The 22757-nt window shown below is 40.5% G+C and overlaps 1 protein-coding gene across 1 annotated transcript in view; it reads left to right on the top strand.

Annotated features, from left to right (window-relative positions):
• The first annotated feature begins 2111 nt into the window (after positions 1–2111).
• AKAP10 (A-kinase anchoring protein 10) overlaps positions 2112–22757 on the top strand; it is a 69447-nt gene continuing 48801 nt past the window's right edge. The window contains exons 1-4 of the mRNA XM_046676410.1: positions 2112–2356; positions 13402–13449; positions 18012–18194; positions 21574–22131. Coding sequence (XP_046532366.1) covers positions 2269–2356; positions 13402–13449; positions 18012–18194; positions 21574–22131 — 877 coding nt within the window. The 5' untranslated portion in view covers positions 2112–2268. The remainder of the gene's footprint in view (positions 2357–13401; positions 13450–18011; positions 18195–21573; positions 22132–22757) is intronic.

The raw sequence follows: 22757 nt of genomic DNA, 5'->3' as shown, positions 1-22757 counted from the left end.
CTTAGTACATTGAGAGCACATAATAAGTACTTAATAAATAAGGACGGCTATTATTACCTGACTGGGATGTATTCAGCTGCCTGGGGGAATAAAGGCAGCTCCAGAATTTCTGCTAGGAGGGACTCAAGGGCAGTAATCACATTGGAAGGCAGGGGAGGACACTGTTTTTACACTGATTCTATGCTAAATTGGAGAGAATGAGGAAGGATTTGAGATTTAGAGAGACTAGAGCATTCCCCCCATACTCCTCAGCATTGCTCCTATTCTGGTGATATTCAGGGGATTTCTTGCATTCCCTCCTCTGGCCCCAACCAACTAACCAGTCAACAAATACAACAGGCCGCTGCCAAGGGATTGGGCTCCCAAAGAGAAGGAGCGAGAAAGACACTGCGCTTTCCCACTGAGTGTAGACTCCCTATTCTTGCACCTCTGCTAGATATCACTTACCCTCTTACACTGATCCAGCAGAGAAATCTCACTTAGATTGCACCCCAGCCCCGCTCCTCCTTGACTATAGCCAACCACCCCTTCCAGGGAGAGGCGGGCGTGATCTGTAGTTTTATTGGCCATAGGCAGTTGAGAGTCTCCCCACCCACCCCTCCTCCCCACTCCCGCCAGTGCACGCTGGTTTCCAAGGCACCTCTGATCCCCGGGGGACACCGCTCAGACTCCCCTGCAGCCTCTGCTGAGGCCGGGAGGACACAGTCAGACAGACGTCCATTCTCAGCTCCAGCTCAAGTGGAGGATACACTGGGGCATCCAGAGCCGCGGCCAGTCTCTCCTGCTCTTGCCGCTGTACGCTCTCCTTACTCAGGGAGAGGCGTGACCTTGGGCTCTGGAGGCCGACTCTCTAGGTTGGAAACCCAGGCTTCAACTCTAGTTAACTTGTGACCTTGGGCAAGCTATTTCTCTATGCCTAGTTTTCCCCACACCAAGACCGACTCCAAGGACTATTATTAATCTGGAGGCTTTAGCACAGTACCCGTGCATAGTAAACTTTCAGTAAGTATCAGCTGTGATCCTTACATGCCCGAAACAAAACAGACAAACCTATTAAGTTGCTCTAACTATATGTTGAAAAGACCCCGGCTTCCAGATATAGCCTCAACACTGACACACTGAATAATCTTGGACAAGCTGCCTCTTCTTTCTGGACCTGTTTCCCCATCCGTCACATGATGTACTTAATTGATTAAAAAAACCCAGTGATCATTTATTGAGAGCTACTGTCTTCCAGGCTCCTTTCCCGCGCGAGCGCACGGCTGCCACAATTATCACCCGGCCGCTGAGCGCACTCACGGAGTCGTGGGGACACTGAAGGTGGGGAGCCTTGTTTCACTGTGCTTTAGGGGCAGATGGAGAGCCAGAGATTCACTGGAAAACCGCATTTGAACAAGGCTTAAAGGATGATTCACTGGAGTTTGCTTGGTAAATACTGGCGAGGCTTTTATGTTGCTGTCCCCTCCAAATTTGAGCATTCGCAGGGATCCGGTTCTGAAAATAAGTCCACTTCTCCTTGCTCAGGTCACTGTGACCGACGGAGCCAGTGGAGCCACATAAAGCAGGTTATGCCTCGTATTCCCCATTCGGGAACCCTGATCGCCTGGAACCAGCGCGACCAGGGGTCGGACACGCCGGGAGAGCAGGGGCTGGCGGCGCTGGGAGAGGCTGTCTCGTGGGCTGGGGCCCTTCAGCCTAACTCCAGCCGAGAAGTGGAGGGGGACTAAGCTGGAGCGCCGCAGTGTTGGCCCTGCCCTTTACAAGGGCACGCTCTGAACGGAGTCCACCGCCGGGTGCCCGACCCCGAGGAGGGGCCGCGCCATCCCAGCTCCAGGGGGCGCTCCAGCTCCAGGGTGGTTAGTTTTGCAGGAAGTGGGTCTCCGCCGCTCCCCCGAGGGCCCGCGCCAGTCACCAGAAAGCGGCGGCGAGAAACCGCCACGAAAACCAGGAAGCCGACTCGAGGGAACAGGGCGCAGATCCCGCGTGCGCACGGTCACGTGGGCGGCGCGGGCGCGGGGCCCCACACCCACGAGAGGGGAGGGGGGGGCGGGGCGGGGGCGGGGCGGGGGCGGGGCCGGCGGCGCGGCCTCCCGTGAAGCCTCGCGCGGGGAAGGACCGGAACTCCGGGCGGGCGGCTTGTTGATAATATGGCGGCAGGAGCTGCCAGGGCATCTCGAGGAGGCGGTGGGGCCCAAACCCGGAAGAAGGGTCTCTTTTCGTGCTAGCGCGGCGGCCGCTGCGGACCCGGAAGTCCGGGCCGGTTACTGAATGAGGGGAGCCGGGCCCTCCCCGCGACAGTCCCCCCGCGCCCTCCGCCCGGACCCGGGCCCCGCCATGTCCTTCTTCCGGCGGAAAGGTAGCAGAGGGGGCGGCGGCGGGGAGCCAGGCCGGGCCTCAGGGGCGGCGGTGGGGCAGATGGGCCTGCCAGGGCTTCCTCCCGGGCGGCGGCGAGACCCCGGCCGCCGCACAGACGCCCCCCCGTCTCCGCGCAGACGCGCCCCGCGTGCGTCGCTCTGCGCCGGGACTCTGCAAGGAGGGGGACGGCGGCCTCCTCGCGCGAAGTCGGAGGGGGACCGTCTCGCTGGTCCAAAAGCGTGTGCCGAACCCACGCGAGTTAATGCCTCTTCGCATGCAAACAGCTTTCCAGGGTTTGTGTGTGTGAACTGTGGATCAGGAAAAAGGAAATTCCTTTAGTAGCTTGTTACGGAAGTCTGACTTTTCAGAATATTGAGGGGTTTATGTCTAAAAGCAACACGTGAAAAAATTTTCTGCAACTAGTGCTATATTCCAGTTTCTCTCTTTTGGGGGCGGGAGGAGGAGGGTTCTTCTGTTTGTGAAGTAACATAACTTATTGCGAAAAGTTCTCTAATGAAGAATAGTTCTTTTGATGACTTGGGAAGTTTACTAACTACTGGAACTCCATAAACTGCTGATATTTCTGATTTTCACTTGTAGTAGGTGCCCAGTTTTTAGGTAGAGGCGTAATTTTGATCCTGCATAAGGTTGTTGCATTTCATTAAAAATATATATCCAAAGTGAACAAGTGTGGGTCTTTTTGGATGATAGTGGTTCTTCTTTCAGTTCTTGTTGCTTCAGAGAAAATGTACCAGACAAAAACGGGTTTTGGAAAAAGCCCTCCGCTAAATCAGGGTCTTGGGTTCTCATGACAGCTTTGCTGCTAACTAACTGGGGACAGAAAATTGTTAACCTGCTTTTCTCTCCTCCTCCAACTGAGAATTAGAGGATTCCTAAAGGCCCCATTCAACTCTAACTGAGTTAAAGGATTCCTTTTAAGTACCTACAGAGTTTTAGTAACTGATGTCAGGTGATCAGTGAATGAAACCAGTGCTGAATGAATGAAACCAGTGAAGTGATACAAGCAAGCTTTATTGGTGAAGTACTTTGGTAGAATTAATAGCTGGCTAATTTGTTTAACAGTGTGCGAGTTGTTAGTTGTTTTTTAGGTTTTTTTTTAAGAAGAAAAAAGCATTCTATATGTAAGGCAAATTGCATGTTGCTTAGTACACTGTTGTCTCTATTTAGCAAATACTTTTGAGTGTCTACTGTTTGCCAGCCACTGTGCTAGGCCCTCAGTATTGAGCACTGAACAAGACAGAGTCCCTGCACACATGGAGCTTATTGTCTGCTGGGGTAGACAGACAATTAGGCAGTCTTTTTTCCCTTTCTCTGTATGTATGTGTATACTTACAAATTGAGTAGAGTGTTATGAAAGCGATAACTTCAGTGAAGAAGCATATTTCAGTTGGATGTTGGAGAAAGATCTCAGCAGGTGACCTTGAAACTTAGAGCCAAAGGATCAGTAGCAGCTAACATTTAGAGGCCAGAGAAGGGCATTCTAGGCACAGGGAATAGCATGCTCAAAGGACGTGAGGCAAGAAAGAGTTTGGTGCCCTTCAAGAAAGGAATGAAGGTCGCATGACTTGGGCTTAGGTAGACAAGGATCAGATGATTCAGAGCTTTATAGGCCATAATTAGGTTTTATTCCAAGTGCAGAGACAATATTCAAACATTTTTAAAGAGGAGTAACTTGATCTTGTTTTAGTTTTAAAAAGATCATTCTAGATGCTTTTTGGAGACTAGATGTGGCAAGAATAGAAGCTAGAGATGGTCCCGTTTAGGGATCCCGTACAGTCTTTAAATACCACCTTTATGCTGATTACTCTGAAATTTACATCTCCAGCTTGGATTCTCTCCCCTGAATCCAGACTGGTATATCCAACTGTCGGTCCGCTTCATACCTCTACCTAATAGATTCCAATAGATAGTAATATCTTTTTTTTTTTTTGAGGAAGATTAGCCCTGAACTAACATCTGCTGCCAATCCTCCTCTTTTTGCTGCGGAAGACTGGCCCTGAGCTCACATCTGTGCTCATCTTCCTCTACTTTATATGTGGGACGCCTACCACAGAATGGCTTGCCAAGTCGTGCCATGTCCACACCCGGGATCTGAACCCGAGAACCCTGGGCTGCCGAAGTGGAATGTTTGCACTTAACCACTGCACCACTGGGCCCACCCCAGTAATATCTATTAATAGATATAATAGACTATCTAATAGATAAATCTTAACTTACTACTATATCTAAAATTTAACTCCAGATTTAGTCCTCCTAAACCTGTTTGTCCGCTTTTCTCATCTCAATAAATTGCATTTCTGGCCTTTTAATTGGTCAGGCTAAAACTTTAGTACATTCTTAAACCTCTCTTTCTCTCCTTCTCTATATTTGGTCCATCAGCAAATCTGTTAGGTCTACCCTAGAACATAGCCAACCACTTCTCACCATCTCTGACGATTAAAGGATCTAGATCCCTGGTCTAGGAAGTAGTCTCTATGTAGATTTAAGGAAGTCCTCTGAGAGGATGTCATTCAAATCTCAGCTTAAATATCAAGAGGAAGCCAGTTTTATGAAAATTGAGGAAGCAGCATTATTTTGTTATAGCCTTCAGTTTGGTCTCCTTTCTTTCATCCTTGTTGCCTGTGGTATATTTTCAAAACCCATTATACCAAACCTCTTTTCAGACCTCCTCAAGTGGCTTCTTATACATGGCCCTCCGTAATCTCCTGCTCTCCTTCGTCACTCTTCCATTTATATTGGCCCCATTGTCAAGTACCTTCCCACCTTAGGGCCTTTGCATATGTTCTCTCTGGAAACATCTTCCCACAGATACCCACCTATTTTGCTCCCTCATCTCCTGGTTTCTGATCAATTGGCATTTAGTGACGCTTTCTTTGTCTATCCTACTTAAGATTGCAGTCCCTGGCCCCTGCATTCCACCCCTCGCCCTGCTCTCTCTACAGCATTTATCACCATCTGCTTTGGGTTCATTAGGATGGAAGCTGATTTTTGTTCATGGCTGTATCCCCGTGTCTAGTTTAGCACCTGGCATATAGCTAGGAATTTAGTAAATATTTGTTGAATAAGTGAATAAAAATAAGAAAAATATCAGCTAATAAGTGCTGTGTAGGAAATTTAAACAGTGATGTGGGAACAGATCCCTGGATGACAATTTATGTTCAGATAATAAGGGAAGGCTTGTTTGAGAAAGTGGCATTTAACCTGAGACATGAATGAGGACAGAGTCAGCCTTGCAAAGATAAAAGGAACTGCATTCTATCCTGAGAGAACTGGTGATAGAAATATCCTGAGACAAGAATGAGCTAAGAGTGTTCAAAGAACAGAAAGAAGGCTAGAACTTCCTGGGAGAGGAGGGGAATGGGATATGTTTTAGAGATAGCATGACTTGAATACGTGATTGGAGTCAAGAAAAACTGGGAAAGCTTTGGGCTTAGAGCTTGGGGTAGGAGGAATCAAGAATTCTCGTTTGGCAGGGGTGGCCTGGTGGCACAGCGGTTAAGTTCGCACGTTCCGCTTCAGCGGCCTGGGCTTCGCAGGTTTGGATCCCAGGTGCGGACATGGCACCATTTGGCAAGCCGTGGCAGGCGTCCCACATATAAAGTAGAGGAAGATGGGCACGGATGTTAGCTCAGGGCCAGTTGTCCTCAGAAAAGAGAGGAGGATTGGCAGCGGATGTTAGCTCAGGGCTAATCTTCCTCAAAAAAGAAAAAAAAAAACCAAAACCCCACCTCATTTGGCAATTGTGAGTTTGTGATAACTCTTTGACATCCACGTGGACATGTTAAAGAGGCATTTGGATGTACAAGTTCTGGAAAGAGCTGTAGTTCTGGATAATTCTGTAGTTCTGCAAAGAGGTCAGAACTTGATCTGAATTAGGAGTATTTTGTGTAAATGATGATTAAAGACATGGGAACGGATGAGATCACCTAGGGGGTACATATAGTACATGAATTAGTTATGTTGAAAGGCTAAGCTACCATAACAAAGAGACACTAAAGTGTAAATGACTCAAACAAGATAGACCTTTATTTCTCTCTCATGTAACAGTTCAAGTTCCTGGTCATCAGGTGGCTTTGCTTCATGATCATTATCCCCCCTCCCCCATCTTGTTATTGCTCTTTTGCTTAGGGTATGGCCTCTTTTATCAAAGCCAGGTCATAGCCCCTTCTGTTGTGCTCAGTCTTCTGACCCGTGGTAAGGGGAAAGAGTATGCAGGAAAGAGAAACTGGCCAGAAAGTGGCACATACCATTTCTATTCACATTCTATTGGTGGGAACCTAGTCATGTGGTCATAGCTAACTGCAGGGTCTCCTGGGGAATATGGAGTAGCTAGCCAGTTATATGTTAGGCCACAGCCCTCTTGCTAGGGGAGAGAAGGAGTTTAGTGGCCAGATCCTGCCATACTGTAGACAACAAGGGAGCCTAGGAGAGAGCTATTAGGTTAATCCAGCTTTTAGAAGTTAAATTAAGGAATATGAGCGATTGGCAAAGGAGAATCGAAAATAAAATGCCAGTGATACAGGAGTGCAGTGTCATTAAAGCTAAGAGAAGATACTGTGTCAAAAAGGTGGGAGTATTGTGTTGAATATCACCTGCAAGGTCAAGATAAATAGAGATAGCTACTCAATTTGATCATGTGGAAGTAGTTGATGACTTTTATAGGAATAGTGTCAGTGGAATGTGTCGAGGGGAGACTGTGAAGTGAGGAAAGTAGAGTAACTAAAAGCACCTTTTTCAAGAAACTTTGCAGTGAAAAGGCACTAAGTGGCAGTAGCTGGAAGAGGCCATTGGGTTAGGGGAATTTTTTTTTTTTAAGATAAAAGATGCTAGAGCGTGTTTCTATGCTGATAGGAATGATCCAGTAGGGAGGGAGAAAATGATACAGAAGAGAGAGGTGTTACAAGAACGAAGTTCTTGAGAAGACCTGAGGGATTAAGATTAAAGCCTAACTATACCAGGATTTGTTAGGATATACCGCTGCTGGAAATGGTAATTGGTACAACCACTTTACTTGTATAAAGTTTAAAAGCCTTCAAACAATGCTCTATATTGTTGATGGATACATAAATATATTAAAGAGTAAAAATATGGATGGAAAGAGTAAATATTCAATTTATGAAATTGTTTCCCTAGGGAGAGGGGGAATTAGATCAGGGAGAGACTTCAGTTGCACCTGCAATGTTTTATTTCTTTTAAAAATTTTTCTGAAGCAAATACGGCATAATGTTAAGATTTGATAAACCTGAGTATTCTTCATATTAAGGTCTAGTCTTTGTGTTTTAAATGTTTTGTAATAAAAAGAAATATACAAGCAAGAAAAAGCATAGTAGTGCAAAATAAGATGGCAGAAATAAACCTAGATAGATCAGTAAGCACAATAAATGTAAATAGACTGAAATCTATATGGCTAAAAATCTAGCAAAAGTCCATATAGCTGAAAGATTAAAGGCTCAGGTTAGATGATTAACTAAAATCCAGCCATAAGCTATTTACCAGGGACACAACCAAAACATCAGGACACAGAGAAATTAGAAAAAAATGGATGTAAAGATATACCAGACAAACGTTAGCCAGAAGAAAGCTTGCGTAGCAGATGAAATAGTTTAGAGTATAAAACATTATTAGGCCTAAAAAGGTCACTATGTTATGATAAAATGAACAAGGTACTGGGAAGATAAACTTCTAAACTGATTTGCACCTAACATTAGTCACAACATATATAAAACAAATATACAGAACTACCAGGAGATATCAGCAAATTCATAATCAGACTTTTTAAGAATGTTCTTTTTTAGGAATAAAGTGCAGTAATCACAATAAACAGAAATGGGCTAATCTAGACAGTAAAAAGATGGTGATCTTGAGATTGGATTCCTGCTATGTACTGTTTAAATATAAAAAGGATCATAAGAAGGTTAAAAGTAAAAGAATTGGAAAATATATCAGGGTTGTACAAACAAAAAGAAAGCCAATGTATTCTTCACAATAACACATACACTAAAAAAAGAAGGAAAAGTTAAGTTTTGGGAGGGAAAGGGAACAAAAGAGTCATCATTCCCGTATAACATGATTGTGTACATAGAAAATTCAAGAAAATCTACACATATAGATAGCATTAGAACTCATAAAAGAATTTGGCTTTTAAAAATATATGCTTTTATATGCAAGTACTTAAAACTCATCCCTGTATGCCAGTTCAAACAAAAGACTTTGAAATCTTTGTGGAGTTTACAAAATATAATTGGACATAAAAGAAGACCCAAATAAATGGAGAGGTATACTATGTTCATGGATAGAGTCAATAAGAAAGATATGAACTCTCTCCCAAATTAATCATTAAGTCAATGCTCTTTAAAAAGAAATTCCCATGGGGGGTTTTAGGATCAGGACACATTGATCCTATAATTAATATGGAAGATAGTTTTGAAAAATAATAAGGTAGAGAATGTGGCCTTGCTGGAGGCTTATTATATAGTTAAGTAATTAAGGCAGTAGAAGTGAATGCCCAGAAACAGACCCAGGTATGTATGGGAACTTGGTAGATAAAGAGTTTCTGTTCAGTTGGGGAAAGTTGCACTAATCAGTAAGTGATGCTTGTTATCACTCTGGCAAAAAAAAATAGTAAGTAAAAAAAGAGTAAGTGATTTCTTATCTCCTGTCATATACATTAGGGGTCAGTGAACTTTCTGTAAAAGGCCAGATAGTAAATATTTTGGGCTTTGCTGGCCATATGGGCTCTGTCTTACTCTTTATCTCTTATAGCCATAGATAGTACATAAACAAATGGAAATGGCTGTGCTAAAATAAAACTTTAGGGGCCGGCCCAGTGGTGCAATGGTTAAGTGCACATGTTCCACTTCGGCGGCCTGGGTTCGCCAGTTCAGATCCCAGGTGCGGACATGGGACTGCTTGGCAAGCCATGCTGAGGTAGGCGTCCCACATATAAAGTAGAGGAAGATGGGCATGGACATTAGCTCAGGGCCAGTCTTCCTCAGCAAAAAGAGGAGAATTGGCAGCAGATGTTAGCTCAGGGCTAATCTTCCTCAAAAAACAACAACAACAAAAAACAATAAAATAAAACTTTATTTACAGGAAACTGATGGTGGGCTGGATTTGGCTCATGGGCTGTGGTTTGCCAATCCCTGATATACAGAAATAAATTCCAGGTAGATAACAGCCCCAAATTTGAAAAAGCAAAACTTGAAATCATAGATGAAAATATAGGGGGAAAAATGTGATCTTGGGATAGGAAAGGATATTTTTAAAAATAAGACTTAGGGGCTGGTCCGGTGGCGCAGGGGTTAAGTGTGCATGTTTTGCTTTGGTGACCCGGGGTTTCCCAGTTTGGATCCCTCATGTGGGCATGGCACCACTTGGCAGGCCATGCTGCGGTAGGCTACCCACATACGGGGTGGAGGAGGATGGGCATGGATGTTAGCTCAGGGCCGGTCTTCCTCAGTAAAAAGAGGAGGATTGCTAGCAGATGTTGGCTCAAGGCAAATCTTCCTAAAAAAAAAAAAAAAAAAAAAAAAGTAAAATAAGACTTAGGCAAATACAATCCACATAGTATAAATTTGACTAAATTAAAATTTAAAACTTCCATACAATAAAATATATCTAAGGTATTTGCAATACAAACAAGAAAGGATTAGTATTCAGAATATGTTTGAAATTTCTGCAAATAATAAGTAAAAAATAAAGGACACAAATAGGCAGTCCATAAAAGAAGAAACCTAAATAGCCTCTAAACATGAAAGGATGTCACCTCAAAAGAAATGAAGGAAATGAATTAAAAACACCATCAAATGCCATTTGAAAACTGTTAGTTTGGCAAACATTAAAAATACCAAGAATGAGAATATGAAGCATGATGATAGGAGTGTAATCTTGTATAGCCACTTTCATTAAAAATGCACATAATTTGCTACCTAGCAGTTCCATTTCTAGGGATTTATCCTAGAGAAATTTTTGCATATATACATAAGAAGATATGTACTAGAATGTTCTTCACACCAATGTTTGTGATAGTGAAAACTAGAAAATAAAACCTAAATGTTCATTAACAGGAAAATGGATAAATAAAGGTATATTTATTTAAAAGAATTCAGCAGCTACAATGAATGAACTAGAGCTACATGAATGTAGAGCTGCGTCAATATAGACAAATGTCTAGTTATTGAATATATACAAGTGTCAGATATGTGTAGAAGAATACCATTTATGTAATTTTTAAAGATGTGCCAAATTATGCCATGTTTCTTTTTTTATATATATTCATATGTGGATAGTCTAAAAACTTGGAAGGCAGTGAAGACATTTAATTTAGAATAGTGCTTGTCTCTGGTAAGGGAAGAAGAGCAGCGACATCAAGTAGTGATTCATAGGAACCTTTAAGTATATGGTAATATTTAGGGGAAAGAAAGAAATAAGGCAGAACCAAATAATATTTGGTAAAGTTAGGTGTGTTTGTACTTTTCATTTTGAAATATTGATGAGGAGACCTGATTGTTAAAATGAGAATCATTGCAGGTGGCAAAAGTGGAACTGTGGAGATGTATTTTGGTGGTAGAATCAGTTGGTCTTAGAAGTAGTTTGGGTGTGTGAGATAAGGGAACGATTATGTTAAGGATGACTTCCAGATTTTTGGCCTGAGAAACTGGTGGGTGATAGTGTCATTCACGAGAGAAGATGAAGACTGAGGTAGGAACAGGTTTGGGAAAAGATGGTACGTTCCACTTTGATCAAATGTAACTATGGAAGATGGCAAGTAAGTGGTTAACATGAATTTAGGATCAAAAAGGATTTAGACTAGAAATAGAAACTTAGGAGTCATAGCATATCTGTGGTATTTAAAGCCTTAAGAATGGATAAGTTCAGCCAGGAAATACGTAAGTATATGTAGTGAAAAGAAAAGAGAACCAAACCCTTTCCCTGAGAAACTCCCAGTGGGACAAAGGAAGAAGAATTGGCAAGCAGATAAACTGAGGAGTAGCTAGAAAACCAGGAGAGTAGAGCATCATGGGAGCCAAGACAGTTCATGTTTCAAATGGGAGCTGTAGTTGGTTGGCAACTGCTGCTGGGAGTGTTACTGAACTAGGTCCATTTTGCCCCTGCACACTGTGCCAGTCATCGAGATGACAAGTTTTGCAGCAGAGAAAGGGTTTATTCACAAGGCAGCCAAGTGAAGAGACAGGAGAACGAGTCTCACATCCGCCTCCCCGAAAATGGGGATTAGGGATATTTATGGAATAAAGGGGCAGGGTGGTCTGAAGTGTGGGGATAGATGGTTGGAGGTAAGGAAAAGTGAAATAATCGAGGATCTGTGCAAGTGTGGTCAAGCTTCATGGCTCTTCATAGGACACGTTCACAAAATGGTGGTGTTAGCATCATCTGAGGGTAGAGTTTTTGGCCCCCCTGATGTCAAAGGGTCACCTATTGGACATTTGTGCAGGCCCAGTTGATGGGTTGGTAGTCTCAACTGGCCTGCACTGGACAAGGAGTGACTCTCACTTCCTGAAGAACAACTTAAGCAACTGTTACCATGGTGACCCCAGCGTCAGAGACGTTATCTGTAAGGAACCTAGTGGGAATCTGATAGTACATTGTTTATCTACATGACTTTTAAGAATACTCATTAATGGTTATCTGGTCCCTGGTTTCAGGAGGGCTGCAAAAATCAGTCACCCTACCGTATTTCCTTACTTTATCTTCCTAACAGCAGTGTTCAGTACCTGGAATCATCTTACTTATTTTTGTCCTTGTTTGTCTCCATGTACTTGCATGTAGATGTCTTGAAGGCAGGACTGCTATCTTGAGCCAGGAGAGTGTCTGGCACATACAAGCCACTCAAATATTTGTAGATGATTGACTTACGAGATACTCTGAGGGCTAGTTATTTCCTGCTACTAACCTTTCAACATTTAATGTTTAAGAGCACAAGTAGAGAGATGGTCACATTTTGGGATTTCTTGCTTTGATAGCCTTTTTATGGTGAGATTAAAGAAAATTTAGTGTTGAAAATACACAAGAGGGCTTGGCCCCGTGGCCGAGTGGTTAAGTTCGCCCGCTCCGCTGCAGGCGGCCCAGTGTTTCGTTGGTTGGAATCCTGGGCGCGGACATGGCACTGCTCATCAAGCCACGCTGAGGCAGTGTCCCACATACCACAACTAGAAGGACCCACAACGAAGAATATACAACTATGTACCGGAGGGACTTTGGGGAGAAAAAGGAAAAAATAAAATCTTTAAAAAAAAAAAAAAAAGAAAATACACGAGAAAAGAAAGGAGGGTTAAAAATAGTCTTATATCAGATCCTATGAGAGTTCACGCCTTGCGTAAGCTGCCATACACATTCCTTTCTTGGATATTGTGTTATTAGTGTATCTGCAATAGAATTTCCACTGTTTTGTCTAATAGGGGAGAGATTGTATAATTTTTTAAGAGGGTTAGAATGTTGGTAAATTTAGAATGTTTGTGTTTGATGCTTTGGGGGAAATATACAAGAAGACATGATACGTAACCAAAGAATTCTGTCTTTTTCTTTACAGTGTGTCTGGTAGTGGGTGGTACATGGTGATGATATTAACATCCTAAATTTATTACATGCTAGTTACTTTTCTAAGCCCTTTACAAGTATTTATTTTTTTCATCCAAAACCCTTTTAGGTAGGTGTTAGTTTTATTGACCTAGTTTTATAAACCAAGAAAATTGAGACCTGGAGAAGTAAAGTAACCTGTCCAGGATCACGTGGCTAATAAGTGGCAGAACCAGAATTTGAACCCAGGTATTCTGATATTGTCTCTCCATAAGCACTGTCACTGTTCTCCACTGAATGCTGTTCACATCACTTCCTTGGAGAAAGATTCCCTGACAACTGCCCTGCCCTGCCCCCCTCCAAGGCAGTTAGTCCATAGTTGTAGAACTTTGAGTACTCATCTAATAGAATAAAGCTTGTCTGATTTTTACAGTGTGTAAAATGGATCCTTTTGACTGTAAAAGCTGATCATGATGCTTTTTTATCTTCTAGTGAAAGGCAAAGAACAAGAGAAGACCTCAGATGTCAAGTCAGTTAAAGGTGAGTTCAGTGGCATTTCATTGTATTAAAAAGCAATATGCTTTGCATTTATTAGCTCTTTAATCCTGTTATCTTCTCACTTCTTTTGCCATTAATCATTTCTACCATCTTTTATGATTATTTATGATTGTGACTTATTTCCCTGTTTAACCTATATACGCTTCCACACCTAGCAACTAAGCATTTGTTGGCTATCCTAGTGATTGCAGTAAACCAGTATCCTCCTTGTTAATCATACATTTGATTGTTTCCTAAAAGCGATTAGTTGACTTTAAAAAAACAGAAACAATACTCTGAACCGAGCAGTCTGATAACTGAGTGAACGCCCTGCCACTTGTAAGGCTTGGTTTTCTGTTGTTTATCCACAAGTGTGGATGATTACAGTTTTCATTTCTCTCTTACTTTGGATGAATGGCCTTAGCTTAACATTTATTTAGAGTACTTTAGTGGAATCAATATATTGTCCTTATTTATAGATTAGAGCATAGAGCGTGCTTTTTAGATTGTAATCTCTGCTGTAGTTTTAATTGACTTCATTATGTCAGTGTACAAAGATTGGAGTGGGAAAATTATAATGGAAATTATTTCCATAGTACTTTGAGATATTCATTTACATATGTTGTCTTATCTACACAATAATTTTAGTCTGAGTTTTTAACCAAAGGTAAAAGAGAGATCTTCTAGAGTCTAGCAGACCGTTGTTGAAATCCTGCTCATTGAAATGACTCTTTACTAACTCAGTGACTTAGGGCAAAGTATTTAACTTTTTTCTGTTTGTGTCCTCATTGCTAAAATGAGGAAAATATTAGTTTTGCAAGATTGTTGTGAGAGAGAAATGAAATAATGTACCCCAAAAATGTACATTGAGAAACCAGTACAGTACATAGTAGGTAGTACTTTGGTAGCTATTATTTAATTTTAACGAGTGGGACCTGAATGTAGTTGAATTTGTTAAATCAAGTGAAAGTATTGCAGGGAGCTCAGAGGAATTTGGAGCCAGCAAATGATTTCTGAAGTGTAGGGAAGACTTCATAGAAAAAAGTTGAATAATAATAAGGATTTGAATGAAAGAGGTGATTCTTTTTCTTTTTCCCCTACCAGCCCAGCCTCTTACTTTGAGTGCATATTGGGGAAAGTGGCCTTCAGACAGGTAAAGGGGAACTTTTACAGATGGATTGAGATCAGATTGTAGAGGGCCTTAAAGACCAGAAAAGACAATTGAAACAGAGAAAACAGGGAGCCACTGTAGGCTTTTGAACAAGATATTGGTGCTTTACAAATGGTATTTACGGAAGGTTAGTCTGGAAGAGTTATACAGGATGGAGACACTAGAAGTTCTTTTGCTATTAAACAGAAAGACCTGTACTAAGCATGTGGTGTTGAAAATAAACAGATAAGTAGATGTTTAAACATTTTAATGGTAAAGTCAACTGATCTTGGCGAGTAAACAGATATAGTAAAAAAGAATGGATGCAAGATTTTGAGCTTTGGAGACTGGTAGATTGAACAGAGACAGGGAAATTGAGAAGGAGAATTAGTTTGGAAGAAGATGTTGTAAGTTTGATATTTGGCCAAATTGGTCTTGAGATGATAAAGTCAAAATGAGAATGGCTAGTAGTGAATAATTAGGGATATAGTACCGAGGCTCAGATGAAAGGATAGTTCTGAGCTATCAGCGGTTTTCCACCTGGGTTCCAGTTCCACAGAGGTGTATGCTAGGAACTGGTGCAGAGAGGGTCCACCTCAAGGGCATCCGTGAGACTTTCCCCTTGCATCAACTAGAGTTACTGTTAACTTTGTTTTATCTATTTTAGATTCCGATTATAGATTTTAGATAGCTATTTTATAGACATATGAGGCTCCCACTTAAGCTCATGTTTTGGGGAAAAGAGGGAGCTTATAGCTAAAAAAAACAAACTTTGAAAAGATTGCTCTAGTATTAATTGAAGGTTTGAGAATAAATGTGCTTTCTAGCAGAAAGAATAAAAGAACAGAAAACCTTAGGAGGAAGAGGAGTCATGTCTGAAGACCATATCTCATTTATTATTTATTTATTTAATAAATGTGTACTAAGAATGAGAGGGAGGAACAGATGAAGAGGAAATTGAGCAGAGTGTACTATCATGGACCAAAGGAAGATAGAACATCAGGAAGGAGCATGTAAAATCAGTTACTGGTTCTAAGAAAGAAATTAGGGGGCCGGCCTGGTGGCGCAGTGGTTAAGTGCTTGTGTTCTGCTTCGGCGGCCCGGGGTTCGCCGGTTCGGATCCTTGGTGCAGACATGGCACTGCCTGGCAAGCCAGGCTGTGGCAGGTGTCCCACGTATAAAGTAGAGGAAGATGGGCACGGATGTTAGCTCAGGGCCAGTCTTCCTCAGCAAAAAGAGGAGGATTGGCAGCAGCTGTTAGCTCAGGGTTCATCTTCCTCAAAAAAAAAAAGTTAAAGAGAAAAGCCTTGCACAAATAAATTAATAGCATTTTTACATCATCATACACGTCTAATTAGGAAAGAATTAGAAAGTCTCATTGTTCTTAGACAGTGTTCCTTGTAGTTTGTTGTCCATACAACAAAACTAGCTATTATTGTTTATAAACTTGCTAAAATGATTTTGCTCCCTTCAATTTATCATGAAAATAAAAACAAAAACAAAACAAGACTTCCTTCTAAAATTGAAAAAATTGTTTGAAGACAACTCCAATTGCATAATTCTCCCAACTCTTGTTTAATGACTAATAAGTATAGATACCTGGAAAACAGGTATGGACATTCATGTTCTTACCTGCTTTATCCTATAACTACATCTTGAAGAGTAATAGATTGAATTACACTACTGTGTTTTCTTCATAAGCAATGTTACCTAGTGTTACTCAGATTCTGTGTCTGGGAACTGTGGCTAAGATTGAGAGTTTGTATCTGTTGACCTCTCAATAAAGTAAATGGTACTAGTAGGTACAAGGTTAGTTATCTGAGGGTATTTACATGGAGTGTGGAATGCTGAGTGCCGTGCCTCTTGCTATAGCAGTGTACTAACCAAAACTTCTTAAAAATCTTTAATAAGAGTCTTTGTTTTGTTTTGTTTTTTTGAGGAAGATTAGCCCTGAGCTAACTGCTGCCAATCCTCCTCTTTTTGCTGAGGAAGACTGGCCCTGAGCTAACATCCATGCCCATCTTCCTCTACTTTATACATGGGACGCCTACCACAGCATGGTATGCAAAGTGGTGCTATGTCCACACTTGGGATCCGAATGGGCAAACCCCAGGCCACCAAAACAGAACGTTTGCACTTAACTGCTGCGCCACCGGGCCAGCCCCAAGAGTCTTTGATATTTGTGTGGCATAAATATGATAGATGGAATTTTATTTTTGAGGTCACATTGGTTTATAACATTATATAAATTTCAGGTGTACAGCCCTATGTTTTGACTTCTGTATAGACTGCATTGTATTCACCATCAGAAGTCTACTTGCCATCCACCATTGTACATGCATGTTATTTACTCCTTTCGCCCTCCCCCCCCGCCCCCTTCCCCTCTGGTAAGCACCAGTCTGTTCTCCATGTCTCTGTGTTTATCTTCCATATATGAGTGAAGTCATACTGTATTTGTCTTTCTCCATCTGACTTATTTCGCTTAGCATAATACCCTCAAGGATGGGTGGAATTTTAATTCAGTTGTAGCAACAAGTTCATGGGGTTACTTTGACAGTATTGTAATATCAAGGTGATTATTTCCTATTAACACATTGATAACTAACCTCTTTATTCTGAAGTCAAAGGGATCATATTAATATTTCTTCAGAGTACTAAGGAAAATGTATTTTGTGAATTTTAAGTGTGCTTTATCTTTAAGTAGCTTGAACTTTGGTCATAAATGTTTATTAGATAGTGAAATTTTGTTACTCAATTAAAAAGTAAAATAAGAATTCTGAAGAATATTTTTCTAATTTTTTCCCCTCAAGCTTTTCTTCTGTAATTTTAGTTTTGTTTCTTAGGCAAGCAAGGATTAAGGAATTGAAAAGAGTCCACATTTCAGAATGTTTCCTGGCTTTGGTACTTTCTCCTCAGTAGAAGCTCTCAAAGAAAAATCTCTCTCTCTGTTTTATTTTTGCTGAGGAAGATTTGCCCTGAGCTAACATCAGTTGCCAGTCTTCCTCTTTTTGCTTGAGGAAGATTTGCCCGGAGCTAACATCTGTGCCGGTCTTCCTCTATTTCATATGTGGGTTGCTACCACAGCATGGCCACTGACGAGTGGTGTAGGTGTGCTCCTGGGTGCCAAACCCAGGCCGCCGAAGCAGAGTACACCAAACTTATCCACGTGGCTCTGAAAGATCTCTTTTTTAAGTTCCATTTTTGGCACAGTATTTTGAGAGTTGTAAATAATAATAGAGCGTGTCTTTCTAGTTTTCTACTGCTTAGTTAATTTACCTTTCCCCTAAGTATTTTTCGTTTAGTGTACTTACTTAAGAGAGGTATGACAAAATATAATTTTTAAGGTTCTCTTAAAGCCCTCTTATGGGACAGTTTTAGACTATCAAATTGTGTTTAATTTTTTGAAAAATTACAGCTTCAATATCTGTACATTCCCCGCAAAAAAGCACTAAAAACCATGCCTTGCTGGAGGCTGCAGGACCAAGTCATGTTGCAATCAATGCCATTTCTGCCAACATGGACTCCTTTTCAAGTAGCAGGACAGCAACACTTAAGAAGCAGCCAAGTCACATGGAGGCCGCTCATTTTGGTGACCTGGGTAAGTGACTGTCGCTTTTTGTTAACTTCCAGTAGGAGGAAGGATATGAGTATTATGTGTGAAGTTCCTGCCAGAGGATACTGAGCTGTATAATTGGAAGGGGTTTTGGAAACAATGTATTTAAACTAAAATAATAGCTGTAAGTATAATGGGTGGCACTATGTTGTGTTCCTATAAATATAAAATAGAAAGCACACCCAATAAAAAATGGGCCATTTCTGGAAGAAGAAATGCATTTGGCCACTAAATATATGAAAGAGTTGCTTTTTTCACTAATACTCAGTGAAAAGCAAATTAAAATAATGAGTTAATGTTCTAACACATTAGCAAATATTTAAAGTTTGATAATTTGAATCTTAATGGAGATGTAGAGAAGTAGCCACTCCTATTTAGGGGAAGTGTGAATTTGTGAAGATGTTTTTTGGAAGGCAATTTGGAAGTATTTATCAAAAAATAAAATATAAGGAGGCTGGCCCCGTGGTGTAGGGGTGAAGTTGTGCACTCCACTTTGGTGGCCTGAGTTTTGCTGGTTTGGATCCTGGGCTCAGACCTATGCACTGCTTATCATGCCATGCTATGGCAGGCATCCCACATATAAAATGGAGGAAGATGGGCACAGATGTTAGCTCAGGGCCAGTCTTCCTCAGCAAAAAGAGAACTGGCAGTGGATGTTAGCTCAGGGCTAATCTTCCTCAAAAAAAAAAAAATAAGATCTAGCCCTCAGATGTGTTCATATATATGTACAAAGATGTATATACAAATATGTATAAGACTATTCATTGCAGTATTGGTTGTGATAGCAAGAAATTAGGAAGAACATATAAATATCCATTAATAGAGCAGTAGTCAAATTGTGGTATGCCCATACGCATACTCTGGAATACTATGTAGCCATTTAAAAGTCTGAAGAAGATGTGTGGAAATGTCTACGTTATGTCTATGTTAAAGTGAAAATAGCAGGTCACATAGCGATATATGTAGTAGGATCCCTGTTATGTTAAAATACTCCTCCTTCTCCCTCCAAAAAGAAAAGATATGCAAAAAAAAAGAAAAGATATGCAAGAGATCCTTGTTTTCTGAATATTTCTTACCCGAATTTCTGCTCTTATAAAAATTGCATGTCATGTTATAAATTGAAAAAAATCCATGAATGAATTGACATCTAATAAAATTGCTCCCTGTTTTGACATCTCTCTGCTTAACATTTGTGTATATTCAAAGCCAGAGTGTCAGTCTTTGTGCAGCACACTCAGCAATACACTGCCAGCAACATTCATATTGGTCACAGAGTAAAAGTGTAAGTTTTACTGGAATACTCATACATTGCTGGTAGGAATATGAAATAGTACAACCACTCTGGAAAATAGTTTGGCAGTTTCTTGTAAAGCTAAACATGCAATTACCATGTAACCCAGCAATTGCACTATTAGGCATTTATACCTGCGAAATGGAAACTTATGTTCACATAAACTCCTACACACTAATGTTCATAGCAGCTTAAAAGCCAAACACTGGATTTCTTTCACTAGGTTAATGGTTAAACAAACTGGTACATCCATACCACAAAATACTGCTCAGCAATTAGGAAGAGCAAACTATTGATACGCATAACAACTTGCATGAATCTAAAGTGAATTATGCTGATAGACAAAAGCCAGTCTCAGAAGGTTGCATACAGTATGGTTCCATTTGTATAACATTCTTGAAATGATAAAATTATAGAAATAAAGAACAGATTAGTGTTTGCCAGAGGTTAGAGACAGGGAGGTGGTTATATAAGGCCACATGAGGGAGCCTTGTGGCATTGGAACTGTTTTGTATCTTGGTGGTAGTTAGACAAATCTACATGTGTAATAAAATTGCATAGAACTAAATGCACACACAAATGAGTACAAGTAAAGCTGGAGAAATCTGAATAAGATTGGTGGATTTTATCAGTGTCACTGTCTTGGCATGACATTGTACTATAGTTTTGCAAGATGCTACCATAGGGGGACACTAAGTAAAGAGATCTCTCTGTATTATTTCTTACAACTCATGTGAATCTACCGTTATCTCAAAATTAAAGTTGAATTAAAAAAATTCTAAGACTTGGCAAGTGATCAGGATTTCCTTTCTGAAGTTCGTGAAAGTGATATGTTGACAAAGATAGACTAGTTAACATTGACAATAAGACTGTCAGCAAAGATGGTGATACATGAAGTGCTTCAAAAGAAAATGATTCGAACATCAGTTAATTTTATGAAAATAAACCTCTGTATGTCGTGCTGTGAAAGTAAAAAAAATTGATTTTTTGTTTATTTTAATTATTAGCTTGTGGTTATAATCATAACCTAAATTTAATTAAATGTAAAATAACTTCTTTTTATTAAGTTTTACTAAATTTAGTTTTATTTTTCAAAATAAAATCCCGGAGCTACTCCTTATTCCTGTTGTAAATAATGCTGGGAATTCATAACATCTTTGTAGCTATATCCACACATCCACAATTTTTCCTCAGGATAAATTCCTAGAAGTGGAGTTACTGGATTGAAAATCATGCAGCTTACTAAGGCTTTACTGTCTGTTAGTCAATGCTCCTCCAGAACGGCTTTACCAGTTTACATTCTCATCAGCGGGTGAGAGTGGTGCCTGTTTCACTGTGCACTTGATAGTGCTTGTTATTGTTTTTTGAAAAAAATCTTCCAATTCAACAGGCAAAAATGTTATCTTGTATTAATTTGCTTTTCTGGGTTTTTTAATGAAGTTGAATGCTTTTTCATATTTTTATTGGCCTTTTTTCTTTCTTTAGGACTAGTATCCTAAGATTTTTTTTTTTTCCTTAAGAATTTGCATAGTCTGAATTGCCATTAAAAGAGATATGAGGAATGAGGCTGGCCCCGTAGTGCAGCAGTTAAGTTCACACGTTCTGCTTTGGCGGCCTGGGGTTTGCCAGTTTGGGTCCTGGGTGCGGACATGGCACTGCTTGGCACGCCATGCTGTGTTAGGCGTGTCACACATAAAGCAGAGGAAGATGGGCATGGATGTTAGCTCAGGGCCAATATTCCTCAGCAAAAAAGAGGAGGATTGGCAGATGTTAGTTCAGGGCTAATCTTCCTCAAAATAATAATAATAATATAATAAATTCAAACAAACAAAAAAGAGATATGAGGATTAATTGAGTAACAAACAGCTGTTTAATAATTTGAGTAAGTTTTGGACAGTTGTTTCTTTGCTTGTTTAGAAACCAAAACTATAGTATTTCTATTTCTTTATTCATTTAAATTGCTGGGGAATTATACTTGATTCAAGAACTCTGGTACCACTCATGCTAAAGATAACTAATCTGTCAATCTTAAATTATTTATTACTGAACTGCTAATTCTTTTGGTTCTTTTAGGCAGATCTTGTCTGGACTACCAGACTCAAGAGACCAAATCAAGTCTTTCAAAGACACTTGAACAAGTCTTGCATGACACTGTTGTCCTCCCTTATTTCATTCAATTCATGGAACTTCGGAGAATGGAGCATTTGGTTAAATTTTGGTTAGAGGCTGAAAGTTTTCACTCTACAACTTGGTCCCGAATAAGAGCACACAGTCTGAACACAGTGAAGCAGAGCTCATTGGCTGAGCCTGTCTCTCCATCTAAAAAGCACGAAACTACAGCATCTTTTGTAACCGACTCTCTTGAAAAGAGATTGGAGGATTCTAGCTCAGTCCAGTTGCTTATGATGCAATCAGAAGGAATTGACCTGAATAACAGAACTAGCAACATTCAGAATCACTTGCTGCTTTCCCAGGAATGTGACAGTGCCCATTCTCTCCATCTTGAAATGGCCAGAACAGGAACTCATCAAGTTTCCATGGAAACCCAGGAGTCCTCCTCCAGACTTACAGCAGCCGGCAGAAATAGTCCCTCTTCTCCACTAAAGGAATTATCTGGAAAGTTAATGAAAAGTAAGTATGTGATTTTCTTCTCTATCCTGTTTTTTTTTTTTAATCAATTTACGAAGTGGAACTTGAGATAGGGAATAAAAGGATTGGAATAGTTTTCTTTTCCACTTGCACTTGCAAATTTGAGAGGATTTGAAGAGTGCCCTGGAATAGGATTGATATATGAAAAAGGAACAGAAGGGATATCTACAGTGATCGGATCCTCTAAGAAGGATGTTAGCAGAGTTAACAAATGAAGGGCCGAGTATCATCCTACTTTTCCTTTCTATAGATTTTGAAACCAAGGCATAATCCAGATAGGCTTATTTCATCCTTATCTCCGTCTTCAGTTTATTACTATTTTACTGTACTTTGCAGATAAAATGATTTTGTAATTGCCAACAGGTGATGTTTATTGAGTTCTGTGCTAAGTGCTATGCTTGGATTTTATTTAACAGTCACAACACCTCTGTGAGGTAGGCATTATCCCAGTTACACAGGAGAAAATCATGGCTCAGAAAGATTAAGTAACTTGCTGTAGGTTATACAGTAAGTAGGGAACTAGAATTAAAGCCCAGGCATTTCCAAAACTTAGCCCCTCTTTTTTTCTTCTCTATTAATTTGGAAATTACACACTCTTTTAATTTTTC

The sequence above is a fragment of the Equus quagga genome, chromosome 11 (assembly GCF_021613505.1).
Source record: "Equus quagga isolate Etosha38 chromosome 11, UCLA_HA_Equagga_1.0, whole genome shotgun sequence".
Classification (NCBI taxonomy): Eukaryota; Metazoa; Chordata; class Mammalia; order Perissodactyla; family Equidae; genus Equus; species Equus quagga.
The sequence above is the reverse complement of the archived record's forward strand: the minus strand, read 5'-3'. Positions and strand labels throughout refer to the sequence as shown.